Source organism: Anarhichas minor, unplaced genomic scaffold, assembly GCF_050575085.1.
Source record: "Anarhichas minor isolate MPS153535 unplaced genomic scaffold, ASM5057508v1 ptg000030l, whole genome shotgun sequence".
NCBI classification, from domain to species: Eukaryota; Metazoa; Chordata; class Actinopteri; order Perciformes; family Anarhichadidae; genus Anarhichas; species Anarhichas minor.
This window is the reverse complement of record NW_027466476.1, coordinates 11605554-11630441: the sequence shown is the minus strand read 5'-3', so window position 1 is coordinate 11630441 and position 24888 is coordinate 11605554. Positions and strand designations below refer to the sequence as shown.

Genomic DNA, 24888 nt, shown 5'->3' with positions numbered 1-24888 from the left:
TTATAGCATGAATGAACACACACACCTCAGCTGGCATCTTGTCACAGCATGCAAACGTGGATAAAGCAGAAGGTGTACGAGCGCATATTTTTACTAAATGCAAGACCTCATTTTTGGGGCGTTGGAGGGACCTTGGAGGGATTTTGAGTGTGTGTGTGTGTGTGGTGCCTCCGGTGACTGACTTCACAGGGGGAGAGGCTGCACACTGTCCACTCCTCTGTCCACACACACACACACACACACACACACACACACACACACACACACACACACACACACACACACACACACACACACACACACACACACACACACACACACACACACACACACACACACACACACACACACACACACACACACACACACACACACACGTTCCCTGTCGGGCCCTATAAATCTGTAAGGGCCCAATTAAAGATGGCCTTTAGCATGTCCACCCCTACCAACGCACACGCGTGTTAAAAAGAGAGGAAAAGAAACAAGAAAACAATGTTGGCTTTTCATCGAATGTATATTTGACACAACAGACTGCAGTGTAAAACAAGAACAAAATAAAAAAACAGTGTAAAACTCGTAAAAAAAAAGAAGCTTTGCGAACGAGACGTCTGGTTTTTCTCTCACTTGAATGTGCAGCTCTGTGACTTGAACCTGGACTCAAAGGTGCTACGTGAGTATAGAAGAGGCAGCATGAAAGACAAAAACTGTACAATTTTAAAGATAATACAATGATAATTTACAATTTTAAATGATAATAATAATAATAATGTACAAAGCAGAAAGAAGTGCATGCAAATCAAATTCAATCCAAAATGTGAAAGAAACACAAATTAAAAATGAAGACATATCAACAATTGTGACTTTTCTTTGTTTAAGTTACATTGAAAAACTTGGCTGATGTGAAAAAATTGTTCAAAAACAAAAATTGTGTTTAAATGAAATTAAAACAACCTCATCTAACAAGTGCAGAAATACAAAAAATACTTTTTTTCCCTCATAAAAGGCAGTTTAAAAAAAAATAAAAAGGCACAAAGACATTCAACGATGCTCTTAATAAATCTGCAGCAATAGGCACTAAAGTGAGCACGATGTGGTGCCGTGAGGACACGGAGGGGTCATGTGACTCCTGTTGTGACGGCTATGTTAATATCTCATTAGCTCGGGTTAATAGCATTCCTGTGCTCGTGGTTGTAACAAAAAAAAAAAAAAAAAAAAAGACGATCTGAAGTGCTTGAAATGTTTCCTCGTGCAGCGTCCAGAACGAGGCTGATGAGCCGATTAAATGTCAGCCCGCCCAAATGATGCAAGAGGCTAAAAGCGTTTAAGTCGCACACACAAACAGCGGCACACCGGAGGTTTAGATCTGCTTTTATTTATGTCGCTGCGATCGGGACGGAGAGGAAACAAAGGAATAATTAGACCGGTCGACGTCGCCGAATGTGAGCCGCTCTCCCGTTTTCCCCTCAAAGTTGACGGTTGCTGAACTTATTTTTAGTGTCATTTGATAAGCTCCCCTGCTTGCACAGAGACATCCCACTGACCCAGCCACTGGTCATTGTCTATACCGCTTCCCGTCAAAGCCGGCGCGCTTTGTCAGGTCTCGACTCGAATATCCATTTCGCATCTGAAGTACGGTATCCGAAGTGACTGGATCATTCGAGCCTTTTTCTTCAGCTGCTGCCCCCTTTTTTCCTCCCCCACAGTGGTTTTTATTCCGCTCGCACTGACATCATTTGGGATTGGCGTCATGACAGCGTGCTTGAGAAATCCACAATATATATATATATGTATACACGCTGCTTATTTTGGGGGGGTGAGGGAGTTGGGGGGTGGAGGAGGGTGGACATAATTTCTGGAAATGAACAATACTTATCCGTCCATCGCATCCGTTACTTCGGGTTTGCGTTTTGGACGTTGGCGCACCGTCAACGTGGCACCGTGTCCTCCTTTTTTTTTTTTTTTGTGTGTGAATAACGCAATAACAGGTCATTCAATGTCAAAAAGGCATAAAAAAAAAGCGACAGACAAGTCTTCACAGGCTGCTGCTTGCTGTTGCCTTTAATTATTTTAATTAAACTTTGATATTGGCGGCGCTGAGTGAACTAGTGAGTTGTGACGCGGGCCGGTGGGAGAACAGAAAGCCCCTCGGAGGGATGGAGACGGCGTCGAGGGCAGCAGCTGTATCTGCATCTTAAAGAAGTCTGAACTGATGGGCCTGTTTACGGGCGGTGATGTGCTACGCCTTGCTGAGCAGGGAGCAGACTGCGCTGGAAACAGGGGCAACAAAAAAAAACACCAAGCGCCATGTCAAGGTCTTGGAGGCATCAATCCCTCAAACATAGCTGGAGCTCGGCCTGGTCCTGCGGTCGAATAACGCTCTATTAATTTCCTTGTCCCGGGCGCATAATGAAAGGAAGGTGTCTCAGGAGGAAACAACGGAAAAACTACAGGGCAAAGTCTTCCGATACCTCGGGGCGTTCCTGTCTACAGTTTGTCAAGCGTGTGCACTTCTCAGTGTTAAAATGACAAGATGAGCCGGTCAAAGGGGGCGGCCCGCCGGGCAATGCAGCGCCGCTGAAGTTGGGAGAGGATCCGTGATGAGACAATCGCCAAAAGGCGACGGACTTCTGCACTTGTGAGGCCCCACTGGGATTATTCAGACTTCCACGCCAAAGGCACAACAGCCCCCTTTCCCCCCAGTTTGTTTTTTCCTTTCTTTCTTTAGATAGCTTCCGTCTGTGTGCATGAAATTAGGCTTTTTTCCCCACAGAAGGCACAATATGGTCAGAATATGTTAAAGCCTTTGGTGCGCACGAGAAGGCTAACCGAGTCCGAGCGCTGAGTTCTGGGGCGTTCTGCTCGACTTCTACAAATTTAAAAAAATGTATTTGGGAACAGAAATGTCTTTGTAAAACACGTAAGGAATGAGAGTTAATATCAACACTTGTAAGAGCAGGAAGCCAGAAGAGGAAACGTCGTGCACAGAGTGGAGCGCGTAGAACACATAGTGGTTTGAACTGCAGCACTAAAACTAAAGACGAGCTGAGATCCTTCTGCTGTTCACAGCGATCAGCACATGTTGCTCTGCTGCTACTGACGCTGCACACGGTTGAAGTTAATACAGCGACCCTGAAAGCACACAGAGAAGGAAAGTATTCACTTTTAGAATTAACAACCTGCCTCATACTTAAAAAAAATATGTGTTTATATGTGCTAATATTGCCTAATTAGCATATCTAAATATTTCCCAACATCATGATTTCATAGTCGACTCTTTCATAACAGATATTTCTACTAAAATAATCAAAATAAAATGAACAATAACAAAATATGAAAATAAATATATATATATATATATATATATATATATATATATATATATATATATATATATATATATATATATATATATATATATATATATATATATATATATATATATATATATATATATATATATATATATATATACACACACACACACACACACACACACACATTTAACAGATTAATGACTTTATCATTTCAGGAGAAATAAAGTAAAACAATCAGCAGAAATCATATTTAAATCAAATCAAATGAAGCATCGACTGGTGAACAAACACCTCACTTCTTTTCTAAGAATACTGGCATCTCACTTTCGTCTCCCTGTGCACAGTCTCACGCAACGTGTGTGTGTGTGTGTGTGTGTGTAGGCAGCTGTCTGAGCCTCTCGGTGCAGCAGTCTGCTCACCAACAGTAGGCCGACTGGCACCAAGAGGGAGCTCTCGCACAGCGAATTCATACCAGCCAGCAGGCCTCCAACACACACACACACACACTCACACACTCACACACACCTCTTCACCGCTCTCCGTCTCTGTCAGTGTGTTTACATGTGCTCACTGTAACCTGGTCACAGCATCATAGAGGTACTTAGTTATGTTTCATTCATTCATGTGTCCTCATGCGTCCTTTGACGAGCTGTGGACATGTTGGAGGCAGTGAGCAGCATCAGATCTGAGGACAGCGGTGTTCATAAAGGATCAATTCACCCAAATCAACTCACATCTATCCATGCAGGCCACCGCTGCAGTAGTGATGATGGAATTTTGTTTTGAAAAATGACTGAACAGCAACATGAATGAAAGAAGTTCCTCAACAGTTTAAAATCCGAAGTGATAAGTGAGATAGTGCTTTCTAGTAATTTGGGTGAACTTAACCTTTAATGTGAAACACAAACTGTGGGGTCGAGAGGAAAGCTGCACTATCATGGGCACGAACGCCAAAATAAAAGCCCCCCCGAGTGGCTTTGAACTCAGGCGAAAGGATGAGGGACGCAGGTTCACTGAGCCACATGCTGCTGCTTGTCTTGACCACGTAGACACATCACTGAATCTCCACTAGTGATGGGAATCAGGAACCACATGCAAATAGTCTGATCCATTTGAATTGTATGCCTCAGAGATTATCGATAGTTTTTATCAATGCTGGCGGTCGTGCGATGCAGAAACTTTGCAAAACTCTGCGTCACAGCTTCAAACTCTGTCTCATGACACAAACTTCTGCGTCAAGACGTCAAACTTTGCGTCACAATGTCGAACATTAAAAATCAAGCTGCAGCAGAACACCTTTAATCGACTAAAGATAAACTGTTCAAAAGTAGTGAAATGTGGTTTCTGACATACAGGAACGAGGCCGACCTGGACGCAGTAAGCTCATGTTTACTCACAGTTCAAACTGCATCGGTGTGGCGACAATTTAAATGATGGTTTCAGAAGTGTGACAGGAAAGTTTAGACAGGAGTTGATGAAAAAACTAATAAAAAGACCTGATTAATGTGCATTTAAATGTGCACATACATCTCTTGTTCCCCTCTGTTTAACAAACCATATTTCCAGGTGCATGAGTCCCATTGAGGGACAGAGACGAGCGGGACGTTTGCTCCGGAGCTGCAGGGTGAATGCAGAAGCCAGCAGCCGGTTCGGTATCTTACAGTATCTGCACTACAGTCTGGCTCGGGAGCAGAAGTGTGCGCGGACCGACTGTGACGAGGGCTTTAGACAAGCTGGAGAATCTTCCATTCCTCATTATTTGGCAGGGCTGGTGGGTGTTTGACGGAGGGGGTGGGGGCTTCGCTCCATCTCTGCATGGTAAGCCCCTCGACGTGTACCCTCTGCAGCTAATCTCGCACAGTCAACAAATAAGGCACATCAGATGCTGTTTTGGCCACGGCCGTCAGAGCGGCTAAGTTCAGTGGATTTTACGGGGTTTTGCGGCGCACGGGGGGGGGGGGTCCTCGGCGAGGAGAGGGAGCGCTCTCTGCGGCGGCAGAATGGCAGGCGAAGCGAGGGGGGATCTGATGGAGAGGGCGGAGCAGGTGCGGCGCAATACGGTCAAACCCATTCCAGCTCCCCTGTCCCCCCGTCCCCCCCCCCCTCGGATGAGCGGGGCCCTGACTTGGCAGCGAGCGCCGCCTTTGTAACTGGGCCATGTTGGAGAGAGATGGAGGCCCACCTGTGCCACCCGGAGCGGCAGAACAATAGTCTGAATATGTCAGCAAGGAGTGTCAGAGAGATCTCATCAGACGGACGGGAGCGTGACTGCAGAGGGAGACGGGTGGATGAGTCAGGTGGAGAGACGGAGAGGTGAACAGACAAGAGGGGGGGGGGGGGCGTCCAAACGAGGACTGTGATTAATAAGGTTCATTACAGACACTCCACTGGCTTTTGTTTTAAAACTAATGGAAATATATTGAACCTTGATATCAACTGATTAGAACAACAAGAATTGTCCAACACAACAAAGCAGATAGTTTGCAGCAGAGGTGTTAAAATCATTATGTCACCATAATCTTTATTATCAATCAATAAATTATTGTTTAATCTGAAAATGGCAGAAAATAGTAATATTCATTGTAAAAAAAATATGATACGAGGAGGAAAAAAGCTGCAAATGATCACACTAAAGATGCCGGAGCATACTGTACACATTGGTGAACTACTACAATAATAGTTTCTGTAAGAGCATTTTTATAACCGGGAGCTAAAACGTTGCCGAAGATGACTGGACCCTTGCGCTGATTGATCCAAATTGTGTAGTTAATAACCTCAGCGTTAGAAACAATCCCCGTCCCGACACAAGCACGTGTTGTGGAATACTTCCCCATCACTGCGCTGAGGTCTCGTTAGCGGGCCCCTCGCTGCAGAGGCCCTCGTTGTGCCCCAGTCCTCGGACAACACGCTCGTCACCAGAACCGTTTGGCTTGTAACCGGAGGCGGAGCTCCAGGAGTGAAGTGGAGACTGTGTGTACGTGTTTGAGTTTCATTCTCATCTCCCGCCAGCGTTCGCCCCGAGCAGCTTGAGTCCCGTAGAGCTGCGACTCTGAGGACAGACGGCAGTAACTCAGAGAGCTCAGACACAACTCTGGGCCACTCCATCTGAATATTAAATATCATTGTTTGGGAAAGGATCGGGACGTTACGGAGGAATATCTTTTTCTTTCTAGTCGTTGAAGATTTGGGTCAAACACGCATTCTAGTCTCACTACAAATTGGTTGCCACACGTTCCTTCACGTCATTACTGAGGTTTTATTTTCTTACATTCTGCAAAAACAATAAAGCAGGGCATGACTTATCATCTAATGTGTATGTGGATTTCCTGACCTCAACGTTGGATTAGAGTCCAACAAAGGCTGAGATGTGGCAAATTGTGCCGTATAATTAAAAGTTCATATCGTATCATATGTGCAGACAAGGAACATTTGTGCCAATAAAACAAGCATATTGTTTCCATGTCTCCCACGTCAGCGTTGGGCCAATAGAAACTCTGATGTGATTGTGTTCATTTTTAAGAGGTTTTAACAAGATTCTAATTGAATGTGTTTCAGTTCATCACGAGTATTCAGGTTGAAAGCTTTTAGAATAAAAATAGTTCTTCTGGGATCTAAGAGCACAAACGGTAGTGAGCACATGTTTAGTCTGTGTTCAGGTCATCAGGTGCTCCGTGACCCCAACAGGTCTGAGAACCTCTGGTGTAACCGTCTCAAAAGACGCCAAACAACAACAGGAAGTGCTGGCTAGCTTCATGGTTGTCATGGTGTGAGTGTGTGTGTGTGTGTGTGTGTGTGTGTGTGTGTGTGTGTGTGTGTGTGTGTGTGTGTGTGTGTGTACACGCTACAGTCACGTCCAAACTACACTGAGTCAGCTGGGTGCAACTCTTTCAAGAATGTCTCAGTGATCCGAGCCGTTACCTAACGGGATCATTTAGCTTTTAGTGAGTCTTCCAACTCACCAAAGGAATGGAAAGCGAACATTGGTCACGTTTATAATCACTATTGAATCGATTCATTGTTGTTTTAGACAGTTAATCCATGAGAGAAGCTTCACAAACTTTCAGAAAACCTTAAAACAACAACACACTTAAAAAAGTTGAAGGTCATTTTGTAGTTTAGTTGGATTCAATCCAGAGTCAGTGGACATTTCTCTCAACTTTCCTTCTAGAATAAAAATAATAATCTAGAAATCCTCTGTAATCTATTAGTTCAGCATCACGACAGCTGAAAGATGAAGTCGTGTGTTCGTCTCTTCTCTGAACCCGTTTACAAGAAGTCTCCACATGCATGTCTTTGGGAGACGAATGAAAGGAACACAGCTGATGGAGTTAGCGCCCTTCCAAGTGTGTGTATTGGCTTGTCTTGTATTAATTGATCGTATAGTTCGTCACATTTACAATATAGAAAAAAGAAGAAGATGCAGGAGAGAAGCATCCATTTAGGTTACAGAAGGAATCTCCCATCTGGACTGGAGTGTGAAAACACTTGCAAGCATGAGAGTTGTAATCCAGTTGCAAGATGCTTATTTTGCAGTGATAAGCTGCAGGCTTTGAAAGATTTTATTACCAGAACAGAGATTTTTTCTCCCCCCCACATTAGAGCTTTGCAGCCTATACAGTATCTTAGTTAATCTAGGGCTTACTTAATCCAACAGCAACTCTCCTCACATTACTCCAACACGTGTTTGTTGTTCTGACAAAATGTTAATGAGCTGAAGAGCAAATCCAAACTGCATCATGTAGCTGTTGTAAAGTTTCCTTCCTGCATGAACTACACACAGCACGTACTGCTGCAACACGCCCACCCGACACGGGCTGGAGTCAGCTCTGGCTTCTCATCAGGTCGCAGGAATCACAAGGAGTCACTGTACAGTGTGTACGGTAATATTAGCCACGTCACGTCTTCACTAGCTGGAGACGTTGGAGATGTTTTTAGGTCTGTAAACAAAGACCAAGAAGCAATCAGACTGGTAACCGAACTGACTGGTGCATCACTGGATCTGTGAAGGTGTCAGCTCCAGCAGAAACGGGTTTGCATTTCTGTTTTTGCATAATTATCAGCGAAATCTCTCAGTGCATTGGGTATTAAATAAAGAAGAAACAAACATTAAAGGGAATCATAAAAGCCGATTCACACCAAACACAGATATTCGTCCGACTGATTGTGATTTTCTGAACGCTTACACACTCCAAACATTCATATGGAGGAAGAAATATTCACACGGACCTCGATTTTACCGGATTTCCAGCTGCAGAAATATCTGTCTGAACGGTTATAATCCAGCCGGTGTCATACCTGCAGGTAGTGTGCTGCCAAAATGTGGGAAACATCTTTTTTATTTAGTTTCTCAACACTTAATAATGTAGAGAAAACGACCTCAACAAAGAAAATATCTTGAGATCCACCAGTAGCTGAGATACCATGAAGATGGTAAAGTAGCTGAGATGCACTTGCTAATGTTGCAGGTTGGTCACTTGTTATTATGAATCCCACTGCATAGCTATTTGAGGCAGAGACGATTGGTTGAGGTTAGATGTTGACCTCCTGGGGTCAGGATAGCCGATTGGTCATATTGGGATAGGACTCCACAAATCAGGTTACCGGTACCTCAGCGAGCACGGACGCCTGGCCGATCCTAGTGCTAGAACGCTGCACAAGGAGAGCAGTGGGATCTTGAGAACGCGTCGGTCACGGGACGGGGCTAGCCATAGCAGCTAGCGTTAGCTTCAGATTTGGGGTATGATTAAGTTCATGCATTGTGTAGCTAATGATAGCCCATAAAGCATCCACTGTCTGGATAGTTTTGTGTGGAGTGGACAAGGGCAATAGTTTATTTTATTGAGGAAAATTAAAGTTTAAAGGTGTGCATATTTAGATTTTTCGTAGTTTTGCAGCATATTTCCACATCAAACTGATGAGAAACTGTTTTAAGAAAGGTACCTGACTTCCCCAAGGTAAAGCAGTAAACAATCATTTAAATGTAATCATTTAATCCAAAACAGGTGTGAACTGTCCCTTTATGGAATTCACGGCAGCAGACTTCTACAAGTTATGATATTAACTCCGCTCAGTGTCGTCCTCGCGGCCCGTCGAGAGCCTCGGCCACCAGACATGTGTTCCGTTTTACTCCGTGTCCTCGGCCACATATTGAACAAATTAAAAAGTTCAAGTCGGAGGGAGAAGCACAGCTGCACGGAGGACAGAGCAGAGAGCCAGGGTGTGAGCAATCCTCCCTCCACGAGGCTGCTGGCCCTCTTCTCACAGCACCTCGTCCACACACACACACACACACACACACACACACACACACACACACACACACACACACACACACACACACACACACACACACACACACACACACACACACACACACACACACACACACACACACACACGCACGCACGCACGCACGCGCGCGCACGCACGCACACACACACACACACACACACACACACACACACACACACACACACACACACACACACACACACGCACACACACGCGCTGCCCACACAGCGCTGCCATCTGGCCTGCTGGGAAATCAGAGCCACCTGAGACTCGGCCAAATACATGATGCTCGCTGACAACTCGGGCAGTTCCCTCCTCATTGTAAAGAGATGAATAAAGATTATACAAGCACATAAGGTACATGGGAGGACAGCATTTCGTTTCACTACTGTGAAGTTTAGCAGATCTGTTGGAAGACATTTTTTTTTCTTCTTCCTGCTCCAAAACAGGAAGCGGTCTCTGCTTGATATGCACGTTATAAATGCCTCCATGTTCATATGTAGTGCTGCAGGGATAGAACTTTGATACCAACCTAAGCGATCAAAAACACATATAGTACAGAACCAAGAGTATGTAGACTCCCACACATTACACCCGTACGTGATCCTCTTCTTCCAAAATAATGGCCGTTAACATGCTGCTGTAACAGCCTCCACTCTTCTGCTTTCAAGCGTTTCACCATATTTCATAACCTGGCTGCAGAAACTGGCTCCCAATCAGCTGATCGATTTTTTCCATATTCCCGTTGACGCCATTCTCCGCTGTGTTTTGACGGCTCGATGTCCTAACACGTCGTTCATCGTTGGAGCCGCTTGTGCCATTTTGCATCGAAATATGTTTTCCGACGATGATATTGGGTGATCAGCTCACCGCTCTGGTTCATCCCAAAGGATGTCGGTTGAGGGTCAAGACTCAGTACAGACCAGTCAAGTTCTTCCACCACAAACTGGGGGCAACCATCTCTTTATGGAGCCGGTTTTTGTAACAGGAAAGAGACAAACTTGATCACGATAGATCAGAGTTCTAGTTTCAAACCTCTGACCTCATATTTACGTCTCAGGCCTTTGGAAACACCAACACTGCCTCCAATAGGGAGCCTCAGTGTGAATGAATCCGGCTCTGGTGGCTACTTCACTGACCCTGGGAGCAGAGAGGGAGTGAGTGACAGCTTGCAGTAAAAAAAAAAAAGTTATGCTAGCAGGCAGCAGCATATGGTCTGCAGACTGTCAGAGCATCGCTGGCTCCCGCTTCCTGCAGACAGGAGAATGTTTTACTGAGTGGAGAGAAGAAGAGAAGCTGATGGTGAGGTCGGGTTCTTTGGTCCGAACCATCATGTTGTTAGCTTCTCTGTTTGTTGAGGTTTCCACTGCCGTGATTAATGGATTAGATATCAGTCTGAACTGTATGGTGGGAGCTGAGTTAGAGTCATTATATCTCATCTTCCTCCTTACATCTACAAATTCTTGCATCTTGAGGTCGTATTCTGTTTTCATGTCATCAACCAGATACCTGAGCTGTGTAATCAGCCGTGTTTCCAATCAATTATCAGGCGAAATTTAAGCAAATGTTTGATGTCACAAAAAATAAACGTGAATTAGAAGCGTTTCCATCAACTGATTTGGAGAGAATAAACTCTGCTGCAGCGCAGTTTGGTTAGACGCTGGCGCTGTAGGCTACAGGTGACTGTAATCTGCCAGTAATCAGAGAGAAGAAGAAGAAGTAGAGGTTGTTAAAGCGGATACAAAACAAGTCGCCTTGGCCATCTAAGACGTCTTCAGGAATTGAATTAAAGTGGTCAAGTTGTATGTCAGCTTGTATTGGTCATGTTTCATGCTGTCCGGAGGTGAAGACAACAGAAATACATATCCAGGAAGACGCTTGTTTGCTTCCTCAGAATTTATTGGTCGAAGGCTAAAACCACCTCAATCAAGAGTAAAACAATGATTTGCACAATTGAGAAAATTCGATCACACGCAGCTTTCTGTTAAAGGGTTAACCTCATGGCCGAGTCACAATGGCGGCGTATTGTTGTTGACGTCATGTTGTCTGCTGGTGTAAGATTCGGCTGCTCGCTTGATTTCAGAGCAGAACCGTTTACACCCCCTGATGCGTTGCAGATTTGATTCTATTTCCTGTTTCCTGCTGTTCCCTTCATGCGATCATCATCGTGCATAAATGTCTAAAATGACACGGCTCCCGACTCTTGCACCAGCCGTCTGTTGTTGCAGGGATAAGTGGAACCTCCTGAAGCCTGAACGTGGACGCTGCAGTACTGTAGGTGCAGCTGTTTCCTGCAGGGCCCTCCTGCTTTCTCCCCCCTACCCACCCCCCTCTCTGGGTTTTTTCAGAGTAAGTGCACATCATTGGCAGCTAAAAGCTCTGGGCACCGTCCCTCTGGTTGTTCCAGAGAAATGCCAATCGTTTTGGCGTCGACGGGGGCCTCACAGACGGCGCAGGAAGGCACAGATGGCACTAATGGACGAGCAGAATCCAACCGAGGGACCGGGACAGAGCCACACCGGAGCGCCGTCCAAATAACTGTAGTGTGAATGTACTGTATGGCCAAGCGCCGCCCGCTCTGCTCTAGCGGGGAGAAGCGGTGCCACGGCGATGCGGCATGAAGTATTTAAAATGATGAAATAATCATAAGAGAGGGAGATGGTGGGAGGATCGGCGTGGAGCCGTGCCAGGTGGGATCAGACAGAGGAGAGATTGTTCTTTGGGATGATACGTGCTGAAGTGAGCTCGTCAGCCCGATGCAGACAGACAGCTACAGCTAATGGACCCTGTCAGTCAATGACCGCCAGTTTATAGACCGCACCGGCTCCCGATACAATGCTTCTGTTGTGCTAACGCCTGAGCCGGGTTGTTTTTTTATACGACCTGTGACGGCGATAGACTTGCATCTCGCATAAATCTTTTCCCTTCATTTCCCACGTTGATGCCCACATGCTGCACATGTGAACATTTGCTGTGCAAAGCATTCACAAAAAACAACATCCCTGTGTCTCCTTTTATGTTTCAGCGAGTAGTGCTGAGCAGATGCTTGTAGGAAGAACTAGTCACAGCTTCTGATGGTGCTAAGTGGCCACCGAGAAAAGAGAAAAAAGTCCAGTCTGGAGCTCCGTGTTCTTTTTATAAAAAGTTGAAATACTTCTGAAGGGTCACGATACCTTAAGTTTCAGCCGTTTTCAGCCTTCTGCGTGGTTTTTCTAAAAATGCAAGCGGCTCTCTGAGGCGAGAGGAGGAAGCGGTTAGGTGGGCAGCTCGGCCTTCTGAAACTCTGCAGAACAGCACAGTGCAGAGAAAAGTTTCTCGGGTGCTATTTGACAATAGAAAGACGACATAAGCAAGATACTAAGTTGCAGCATACTTTGGATGAAACATGCAAACTGCAGCAGCACCCGAATTCCACCCCAAACCCCCCCCTCCCCCCTCCCCAAAAAAGACAGAAGCCAGTTGTTGGTTTGGACCTGCAGCTGTTCGGTGTCCCAAAAGCTCAGATCTGCAGTACAACACGCTCAGACAACATGTGCGAGCCTTCTGAACGAGGACGCCAAAACATAAACCCAAAATAAAGAGGTGGTGTTGGTGGGGGGGGGGGGAGCAGTTGTTAATTTTTTTCTTCCGGGTGCCACAGTGTATCAGCGTCCACGCGGAGCCACTGGGCTCATCTGTACTTTTAAATCAAGCCACATCTGTCCTCCCAGAGCGGCCAGCAGAGACGCCACTAAACACTCACAACTGCACTTAAAACATAAGCTCGCGTCCCGTCAACCAAACGGCTCTCGTGTTCGGTTGGATTAAAAGTACGCGGGACATTTGCCCGGTTGTTTTTTTTTACGCTAAATGGAGCGAACCTCCATCGCTGTTGCTTCAACCTCGGGGTTTTTACAGATGCTCACAAAACACCACTGATGATGAAATATGCATTTACAGCAGCCATGATTTCAGTGTCACGCAAAGCAAAATGATCCCCTGAAGCAAAGTACTTCTGCAGACAAAGAGGGTGCAGATGAAGATGAAGCCCAACGTCCTGTTTTCTGATCACGTGCACGTTCTCCACGTCTCATCAAACCGACACGCAGTGAAAACAGCTTCGATGATCTGCTGCAGTCACAGCGTTTCTCTGTGACGCCCTGAGTTTTTAGACATGTTCCAAATGTCATAAATAAATATATGAACATACTGCTGCACACTGACAATAAAGTAGCACCTTTTATTATTCCTAAAGTCTAACTACACAGCAACAAAGGACACATTAGATACATTAGATAAATATGTAATAGAGATCAAACGCGTGTATGGATCTAAACGTTGGAGAATCAATTCTTTACAAATGATGTTCATATGATTCACTCGTAGTAGTCCGGTCGTGTTCATTTTGAGTATTTTTATACATGATAAAAAGAAATTGTACTATATATATTTTTTTTTTGACTTTACTCCCATGATACTTTGCCAGCCTGCAGCCAGCTGGTAACCTGAGAAGAAGACACTATTTCCTCTGAATGAGAGCGGAGCACGAAGCCGAGGAGCTGCAGCAGAGACACTTGGTGTCGCGGCTGCTCGTGATGGAGACAGAACACTAAAGCACCACCTGTGTTTTAAACAGTCAACACAATTCAGTCAATGGCGAAGACGTCCGTCTTATTACTTTGTATTCATGTAATAAATATACAACGGTCAATTAGACAGAAGTATGTATCAGAAAAGAAGAACAGGTTTCCACTGTAGCAGGAAGTGTTGTTGGTGCTTCCATGTGACAGAACAAGTGTTACCAGCTATTCATTTATTATAACATATAATATATATCATATATATAATATCTGGATGCTCTGTTGATACTTGGTTGTAGTTATGTGTTAGTTTGTATTTACATTAGTGCACATTCCTTTTTCAGACATGTAATATTTATTATATTGTTCATTAAAAGTTGCATACGAGGATTTTACTGTTCATTTCTGTGTCCTTTGTTAAATGTACGAAATAAATAAATACAATATAGTAAAATAATGTATCATTATAATATTAAAACTCCAGCGTCGTTTCATTGAATTCAACTACTGCTTCCATTAATCCGTCTGCCTTGTTATTACCGTTTAATAAATAACCATCAATAGCAGCATCTTCAATGAGACCGCCTTTAATATTAATCATTAAAAAAACAACAAACTGTTTCTTTCCAAAAATGAATATGCTGAATACCCATTAGGTCTAAACTTTGCTGCTCTAAATTCATCTGTCAATATTAAAAAACTAAACACACAGATGATTCAGTCTTTAAATAATAAAAGCCTCTGTGAGTAAACAAAGGTTTTATGATGACTCATCAGCAGCAACGTGCTTCACTTTGATGCCAGTCGGGCTGAAGAGCTCATTTTGGAATGAAGCTCTTTGATTGGCCTCAATTAGTTTTTTCCTTCCTATTCTATGTGTGTAAATGTACGTGTGTGTGTGTGTGTGTGTGTGTGTGTGTGTGTGTGACTATACTCCGGTTTACCCTGCACGGTTCCCCCTCTTACCCCCCCCTCCCTCCACCAGCGGCATGCTGCACGGGGTCACATGTGATCTGCTCTTAGCGGAGATGCAGGCCATGCGACAGGGAGGGCCAGTAATTGGGAGTGAGCTGTCAAGACGGGGCGGTGTGTTTGTGTGTGTGTGTGTGTGTTGTGCACGTGCCAGGGAGGCTGCCCTCCTACAGGGTGGCACAGATTAAGGTCCCTGATGAGACTAATGCAGGAGGAAATGGGTCTGGCGTGGCGCCCGGTCGAGAGGTGAAAAGGGAAGGCTGGTCTGGGTCGAACCCCGACCTGACATGAATCTGGAGCAAGTGCAGGAAAAAAAGAAAAAGGGTCGATTTCTATGTGTGTAAATAGTTTTATTAATTTATTCCTCTGGATTTTAATTGAAAATGAATATTCATATTTTTTAAAAATGTCCTGTTGTTTCCCAAATCTAAAAGAAGCAACTTCTCCTCTTTGTCTCATGACTGGACCATGGATCCTTCACAGCGCTCGCTTCTCCTTCAAGAGTTAATCAACTAATTAAAGATGCAGATTTAGAAGCCAACGACGCGCCGCCGTGAACCGACAAACAAACAAAACGTGCAAAACGCTTTCCTGCAGTTGACATGATTAACTGCAATTACAGGAAAACAAAAAAAAAAAGAAGGTAAAAGAAAAGAATGAATGTGGAATTGTGTCTAATCAAAGACACAAATGGAGATAATTGCGTTCCGGGTTGATGAATTAATTATTATTAGTTTCTCTGACAATGTTGGTTTATTTGATGTTTGCCGGTACGTGAACATCTGGAGCTGCCTCGTTAGTGTTCGGCTCCGACAGAGAAGGGACTGCTTTCTGTAATTGTTAAATCAACACTATTGGTAAATATAAGGTTTCCTTTTTATCATTTTGTCTTTTGATAATTATGATAAGGCCCGTTTCTTCTTGTTCCACACTAAACTGATGTTTCTTCTCAGTTTGGAAGCTAAATAGAAGACGTGTGGATGTGAAGGGTGGTGTTAACAAATACTCAAGTTCAATCCTCTTCTGGTATCAGTTAAACAAATCGTGAAAAGTTGATATTATCTGAGGAATTCACCCAAAAATGAGATTTTCATCATTTTAAAAGACGATATCTTCACACTACTCAGAAAAATATGAATAAAAGTTAAAAAAGCACAAAGTTCACCCAATATACATTTAACAGATCTGTTTTATTTGATGGCATGTTGAATATTAACTCCGTGTCGTCGCGCTGCAGATCCCAAAGGTGTTCTGCTTATGTAGCAGAGCTCGTAGTTGATTTACACTAAAGGGTTCTGGCTTCATAACTCACAACCAAAATATGTCTTCATGTTCAAAGTTAAATCTGATTTTACAGCAAAACACAACTCCAGCTTTAAATCTCAACAGGAGAAAAGTTGTTATTTACGAGGCAGTGAACTATAAAGAGGTGGAGATACGAGCGGCGGCGGCGGCGGTGACGGCGTCCTGCTACGGCGGCGGGAGAAGCTCGGTGATAAAGCATCTTGTTAGCTCTACTGAGGAAAATATGCTTATCAAGCCGCATGTTAATACAAGCAGTAAATAATGTGATCATCGGCCAGCGATGTTGCAAATATAACAGCGTGAAGGAGCCTGAAGCCACGCTGACAACAGGGAGGTGTTGTGTGTGTGTGTGTGTGTGTGTGTGTGTTTTAAAACATGGGCTACAAACTGTGAGAACTGGGTTAATGTGACCTGAGCAGTGAAGACATGAGCAGCAACACACACACGCTCACAAACCCTCCTACACACCGAGTAAAGGCATCGTTAACGATCTGTGTAACGTGATGAATCAACGCACAACACAAAGGAGAAACCGGCGGTTAAGTCGGGAGTTTTCGGGAAGAAATTGAAGACGCAAAGTGAGCAAAGATCGATAAACTGATGAAATTTGTGAATTCTCAAACAGAATTATCTTCAAGCAATTTGTGTACGTGGTTAAAGCAAATACGTTTCTTTGTGCGTCTTTCCTGGATTAATTAAAGGTTATTTATGCCTCAAGACTGCATCCTGATACCACTACACACCCATGTTTTCATAATGCATAAAAAAATAAGCCCAAGGACAACATTATAACAATATTTCAAACACCGACAACCTTTCCTTTTAACTTTTAGCGAATATAAGAAGCTATGAAGCTGCATTCCATGTATGTTCAAAGCATTAGGAGGCCGAAAGACTCACAGAAACACAACACTGACTTATCAAGCCTCCTCCTAGCCTCCTCAGAACAACACCGGTCTCTTGAGCCGCTCCGTGTTTCCTTCTCTTCCCCAGCCGGTCGCTAACTTTGTCAGCTGCTCAGAGCTCGCTGGGTGAGAACAGTTTGTGACAAAAGAAGGAGGCAAACTCTGCACAGAGCTGCTGATTGGTTGGAGCTCTTTAGTTTGGATTAAATAAACTTCCTCACATCCGACTGCTGCTGAACAACCTCACTGCCCCCCTTTATAACTCACCTGTATCTGACCGGAGGAACACACCTCTAGGTTTGGTTTCTGCTCTGAAAATGCAGCTCAGTCACCAGGAAGCAAGATGTTGGTGTTATACGTTTCTGCAAAGCACAGAAATGTTTCTTTCTTTTTCTTCTGTGCATTCAGTCAGAGCAACGCAGTACGAGCGATGTGTCGTAGTATATAGAGCAACCGTGTGTAATTGTAAGTTTCTGCGAGCGGGATACGAGGCTGAAATTAAACATATTTATGATTCAGAAATGCGGAAATTTAACGTAGCCTGTGGTTGCAAACCTTACATGTCAAAGAAAGCGTTTACATTTGACCTTTTTTGGTCTTTTGTTCCTGATCTTTATGGTTATTCTGGTGCTGAAGTTGCAGAAACAATTTGCAGAATAGTCTCCAGCGGCTGGTTAACTCTGAGTTTGGTTCTTGGGGCTCATCAACTTGTGCGATTGTTTGGTAAAAAAAGGCCCACGACACTCCCTGATCTTATTATTATAGTACCCAATAGTCTCTCCAAATCCCAGCTCACCGGTGATGCTGTAATGAGTTATGCACGGAGCAAAAAATAAAAATAAAAAATGTATCCCCACACTTAGCGGAGGTCTTGGAGCGTTTTTACATCTAAATCAAATAAAAACAACACATCTGCTTAACGCCCTCTGAAGCTGCTCTGCGTTCTCATGACTGTCCTTCGTCAGCGCTCTTGGCTACGATAGCGAGGGAACGATGACTGTGAACTTGAGTCAACTCCGGTTGACCTGGGAGTTGGTGGAAGAAGGAGGTTGTGGGGGGGGGGGGGGGGGGGGGCTTGATTTGCAGGATGATGAACTGTCGCCCAGCGCGCTCAAACCTTCCCCGAGGCCCGAGCAGTGAAACTAACTAGTCTGGCAGGCCGACGCCGCCTCTCTCAGGCGGGGCCGCGCCGGCGTTGCTTCGCGCTGCCTCTTTGTCTCAGCGGAGACGGATCTTGGGCGGACTGTTTGTTTGGGGAAAGGGGGTGTGAACGGGCGCACGAGTCCATCAAATCAATTAGAGTCTTGCGCGGAGACGGCCTGGCTTGGCCCGGGCTGAAGGAGCTCGGGCCAGATCCTTTGTGAGGGGTTATGTGAGTCAGAGTGTTGCCACGGCCAACAGTCATGACTCGTGTACTCACAACACCAGTATCAGTGCAGGGGAGGAGGGGTGAAAAGCTTGCATATGGCCAGAGCCAGTGTGTCACAGTTGGGCTACAGTTCACATTGGGCTCAGACGCTCACACCAATGAACTCGTGAGGATTGTCGGGGGGGGGGGGGGGGGGGGCTCGTGTTTGAGGGTGAGATTTAACCAGCTTAGAGGCGACGGGTAGAAAACCGTACTGCATGTACACCGACATCCAACTGGCAAGTCTGCCTGCATGAATCTTCTCCTTCGCTACTTCCTACGGTCGAATCTCACATTGGGAAGAAGAAAATGAAATACCTTGTGAAGAGGCTATCCTGTACAACTGGAACAAATACTGTTGTGAAGTATTTATGCAGGAGGATTGTGAGCAAATACATTTCAAGAGAATCAACATTGTTTCATGGGGAGCAGAGGAAGGAATGAAGCGAGCCGTGTACATGACGGCACCTGAAAAATGATCCGAGGTTTACATTTTGTGTGTGCAGAAAACATATATATATATATATAAATGGGAGACACTTCAGGCTTTTCCTACAAGCGTCCAGTAGAGCTCAGCACAGATGAAGATTGTCTTTGCGTGGTGCTAATGTTACATTCAGGTGTCAAGGGTTTTGTGGCACTAATAATAATACTGGTGCAGCTATCTACATCACACAGCTCCTAGATCTTAGTCAGGTTCAGATACTGGACACAAGAGACAAATATGAGTTAAACTACGCACAATGCAACTTTTGTTCTGCATTTCTGCCAACAATCGTCCAACACCGAAGCATCTATAAAAGCCAATATCTGTCTGATAAATCGGCTGATCTCGTTAGCGACTCACAACCTCTGAATGTGGACTTCCACATGTGAAAGAAGGAGTTTCCGTCGCTGCTCTTTTCCTGCTTTAAAGCCCTGCAGTCACACTGATTGCACTGTTTAATCAAGCAGGTTCTCCAGCTCTGCAGTGGGTCAACACTCGTTTCAACTTCTGCTGCTGCCATGAGCACGAATCAGAGTGCGATCTGCGATTATGTTAATTTATTTGCATATGTTGGGGAAACTACAGACATTCACAGTTGCCTGGAGCCTCGTCTCAACACGCTCAGCATTAAGTGTAATTATTCGACTTGTGTGGCGCGGCTCCGTCCTCCACCGCGCAGCATTACAAAGGCTAATAGAACTGCTGCTTTCCTAATGGCGAGGTTGGCGGCCATGTAATTCATGACTTTGTGCACAATGCACAAAGTCCGGGAGGACGTTTCCCCCTCACACACACCATGTTACGCTCACTGGCCCCGAGAGCGGCTCCGTTTGCAAGTTTCCTTCCGGGGAGTCAAGCTGTACCGTTAGTGGCGACATGCATGCTAATCAGCAACGCCTCGTCCTCCAGTCCTTCATTATGCACCGTGTCAAGATTATTTTGTTTGAAGGAAAAAAAAAACGCCAGCTGTCATGTTTTATGCATTCGCTTTTCAGTTCAATGTTCTCGTTTGCGTTCGCTGTTGGAAAGATGCAGCTTGACTTGTGCTTCGGCTTTTATGTTTTACGGCGTAAAAGGTTTGGTACGTCGGCGGCAGATGTTTAGGCCTCGATGGTATAAGTGGACTCCAAACAGCAGTGATGGGATGTGACACCGATGCAGTCGGGATACAACTGGGAAAAGATAATTCACAGATTTTACCTTCAAAACAAAAGTGGAAGACAACAGGTGTGTCTTTATGCACGTTTTAACACCAGATACTCGTTACATCAGACCGATCAGTCGCTGTATGAACACGGTGACCCTTCCAGATCTATAGATATTATTGTGATGAAGTATAACTCCTGGAGAGGTTGAGGACGGACCAGCTCCAACCGGCTCTCTTCACCATCAGACTGTTCCTCAATACGCTGGATATCACAATATGTTCGCAGATGATAGTTAAGTGTTTGGACATGACGGCTGTTTGTGGCCCAGAGGGACGTTTCTGCATCGCTTTCCTCTCTCTGACGTCTCAACGCCTCATTCTCCTGAACCGCCTCACACGAGGAGGCCTACAGAAATGATGCTTTATTTAAACCTTGAGAAGATTACGTTTACATTTAGAGGGATTAAGGACACGTTTGAGAGAACATGGATGCCTTTTCTTAAACACTAAGATCGACTAAAAACGAAAAAAAAGAAAAAGAGCAGTTTGTTAAAATCTCAATCTCATCTTCATGATATGATCCCACTGAAAGTCTGATCGTTAATATGAATATCATAGAACATGAATGAACCGTCAGCCATAAGAATGATGGAACCTCATAAGAGCAGTCGACAGCACGCTGATGAGGAAACCGACTTTAATCGGTCTCAGTGCAGAGCAGCGACCCTCACGTACTCGATCTGTCTAATTGACTCAAATATCCTGCCCTGAAATCCCAGAAGGCCTCTGGAGCAAATCCTGCCCACACACACACACACACACTCACACACACACACACACACACACACACACACACACAGAGAGGCCCCCTGTCCCCCTTCGCTTCCTCCTCCACGGCCCCGGCTTCATTAGCGGCGGTTTGCATCATCCCCGGTGAAAACGTCACATGTCATCAGCGACTCCATTCTTTATCACTTCCTGCGGTACAGACAGTGTAACCTTCAGAAACCTGCTGCCCGCAGTTTTACGTCTTAATTAGGGAGCAGTGTCAGCGCCGTCCCGCGCGCCACTCGTTTCCCCCGATGCGAGCGGACAGAGAGGGACGGGGACGCGTGGACAAAGTCAGACGCCAAGGCGGCAGACAAAGGAGAGGAGGAGGAAGAGGAGGAGGGTGAGGAGACTGGAAGTTGTGACAGTGAGCAATAAAAGGAGACGAGAGAGTTTTGTGTGAAGACAAGTTTCATCACACAAAACAAATGATAAAGCTCAGGATGCTGCGATTAAAAAAGACAAGATCATCTGGTGAAAGAAAGAAAGTCTTGAATAAAACACAATATATATATATATATATATATATACACACACACATATACACACACACACACACACACACACATATATTAATAATATTGTGCTCATACGAAACCTGAATTTTGGCGCAGCACTTTTTTAATACCGTGCTTATTTAATGTTTTCTATAAATAATTATTTTATGTTTTTGTATTTAACAAAGGAAGCTAAAGTTCTTCAATGTTTTAATGTACAGCTGCAAGAACTTTGACATACGTTTATCATTTGATGAAAGAATATAGAAACTAGCTCTGTGTGAGTGTCTGTGATTGACAGGTTTCACTTGCTGCAGCTGCAAACTTTACAAAAGCAGACACATAAATCTGAAACATCTACACATCAACAAAAAGAAATGCAGTCGCTGGATTGGTTTTAAATGCAGTTCAGGACCCTTAAAGTGCTCTTGAATGTTTTAAAAGTGGGCGATGAAACTTTGTGAGGTGGAAACAAGGTGTTTAAAAACCATGATGCTTGAATAAATAAAGACTTGTACTATTATTGTTCTGGCACAGAGAGCCTGAAAGACCAGAAGTAACATTAAAATGAGAAACAAAACAGCACATCTGGAGCGCCTTTTGTCAGAGAAAGAGAGAGAGAGCAAGCGAGAGAGAGAAACGGAGAGAGAAAAGGAGGAGGAGGAAGCTGGAAGGAGAAGTCGTGTTGGCTTCTTGCTTGGTGAGAAAAGAGTGAAAATCCGGCTAAGCGGCAAAAAAAAAAAAAAAAAAAAAAAAAGAAGCACTGAGAGTGTCCTCGGTATTTGGGGACAGCTGACGGGTTAACACTATTAAGACTGCGGAGAACGTGCATCTGTGCTCCCAAACAGTGGGATTGAACGGGCGCTTTGGAGGCATTCGCTCAGACACGAATAAACAGACAGACGGGCAGAGAAGAAGAAGAAGAGACGACTTTGTTACCACACTTCTACTGTACCACGTCTGAGCAGCAGCACCACCGATGCTCTGCTTTCACTCCACTAATCCAAGGAGAGACACTACAGTATTTAACTAATAGATCTCGCCATGAAACAGACATTAAGGTATTAGTTCTTGCAGTACAAGTTTTCTGGATGTGTTTATTTGAATATGCAAATGAGGCATTATGTTATAAAATACAACAGAAATGTGAACATTGGATACAGCCTGGTTGTTTCATCTTGTTCACATATTAGAGTCAAATGTTGTTCTCTTTGTATCAGAAATGAGAAGATAATAACTTTTGCTATTTAGTTAATAAACGTTGTGTATAAATCAGGCTTTAGAGAATATAGAGAGGAATGACACAGGAAGGTTTGGTGTACGTAAGAGATTTCTGGATCAGAGTCTAATAGACTCATAGATATCACCATGAAACGTTGCCAGTTAACTACTGATATTAAGACAATTCTTTTTTATATTACAACTGTTCTGAAATGTTATGTTTAAATATGCAAATAAGGCATTATCTAATGGTATAGTTTGGTGAATTTAGATGAACTCTACAGACAGACACAGGAGCAAAATAACTGAAATGTGTGTTTTGAATGGTTTTTTTCCACTACTCTGATAGAAGACGTGTTACGGGAGCTAAACGGACCAAACTGTGTGAATTGACCGGAGCATGAAGAGCAATGACGGGTGAATATCTGCTCCTGTGGTCCAAACAAACACCGGTGAGCTGCTGCACAGACATGGACTAAAAGAAGCCGCGGGAGCACTTAAGCATTAATTAAATCTGCATCACCATCACTCAGGATAATTGGAGGTGAGGCAACCTATCAATTGTAAAAGATCACACTGTCATTAAGGTTAATAAGCTGTTTTATAAACTATCATCATTAACATGGGATACATCCATTATGATGATAAATGACATATTGATAAAATAGGCGACTTCTTCAAAGACGTGAGACAAATGAGACGAGTGAGTCAAAGTCTCATCGAGATGAATTCTGCACTTAAAGCCTAAAAACACAACGACGGGATATTTCACGAGGTGGGACAGAAATGACAACTACATCTGGAACCTCTTCAACATTGTTTTCAATTAGCCGCCGGGACGCTTTGCCAGCGATTGTCACATCTGCATCTTTTCTCTCAATCAATTATGAAACGCTGTCATTTATTCATGTCACACTCGGGGCTCCAGTTTGTGAGAGAACGTAGGAAGGATTGGACCCCCCCGGCATCCAGCAGCACGCTTAAAGAAGACATCTGTTTACATCACGAGACCAAGTAAATAAAAGCTCCGTTCACCTTCTGTAAACTTTGCTCCTTGCACTGGTTCCTTTTGGTCTATTTAACTTCCATAACACGACGTCTTTCAGACTAGTGGGAAGAAAACATCCAAAACACACATTTAGTTGTTTATTTCACTACTTTATACTGTGGTTAAGAGAAAATAGTTCCTCCATGAATCTGCTTACATCTTGAAAAAGACAGACATCTCTACAGCAAATATCTCCAAAACCAGACATCTCACACCAAAACTATCGAGATAAATAGCAAGTAAGAGGGAAAATATTTTTCGATTTTCGAGTGAAATGTCCCTTTAAAGGCTGTTTTTTTCTCAGACTCTGATCCAGAAATCAACACTTGAGTAGCTCTCACACACACCAAACCTTCCAGTTTCATTCCTCTCTATATTCTGAAGGTTAACACAGAGGGGTTTGTTCACACATCATTCAGAGCCTGATTTATACAACATTTTATTACTACAAACATGGAGAAAATGTATTTATTTATGGCTGTCGACAGTGTAAAGAGTCATCTTAAAGTAGGTAATCAACCGGGGAAGTTTCATGATGAGATGTATTAGTTAACGGGACATCTAAAGAGAATAAGTTGGTACTTTTTTGATTCCTTTTGTACAACATGCATATAAGTGGAAAGGCCTTTTTCTTCTCAGCTGAGGTCACTTAACACACAATTAATCAGTGTCAAACAGGAACTAAAACGTCTTTAAATAGCTGTTGAGCCTACAGTTTAGGATGAAAGAGCTTGGCCCATTTGCATGCTGAAGTTCATTAGCGTAATTAAGCTCATGTTAAAAAAAAAAGAGAAATGACAAAGGCCTGGCGTTGAAGGAGTTAACGAGGTGGAGCCGGTAATTGGACGAGGAGTGACCCTCTCTGAGCCGCTGACGGGGACGCCGCTAATTCACTTAAATGGTCAC

General features: G+C 44.1%; 1 protein-coding gene across 1 annotated transcript in view; it reads right to left on the bottom strand.

Moving 5' to 3' along the window:
* Positions 1 to 495: 495 nt before the first annotated feature.
* Positions 496 to 24888, bottom strand: part of antxr2a (ANTXR cell adhesion molecule 2a) — a 70891-nt gene continuing 46498 nt past the window's right edge. Inside the window, exon 17 of the mRNA XM_076104750.1 lies at positions 496 to 3129. Coding sequence (XP_075960865.1) covers positions 3091 to 3129 — 39 coding nt within the window. The 3' untranslated portion in view covers positions 496 to 3090. The remainder of the gene's footprint in view (positions 3130 to 24888) is intronic.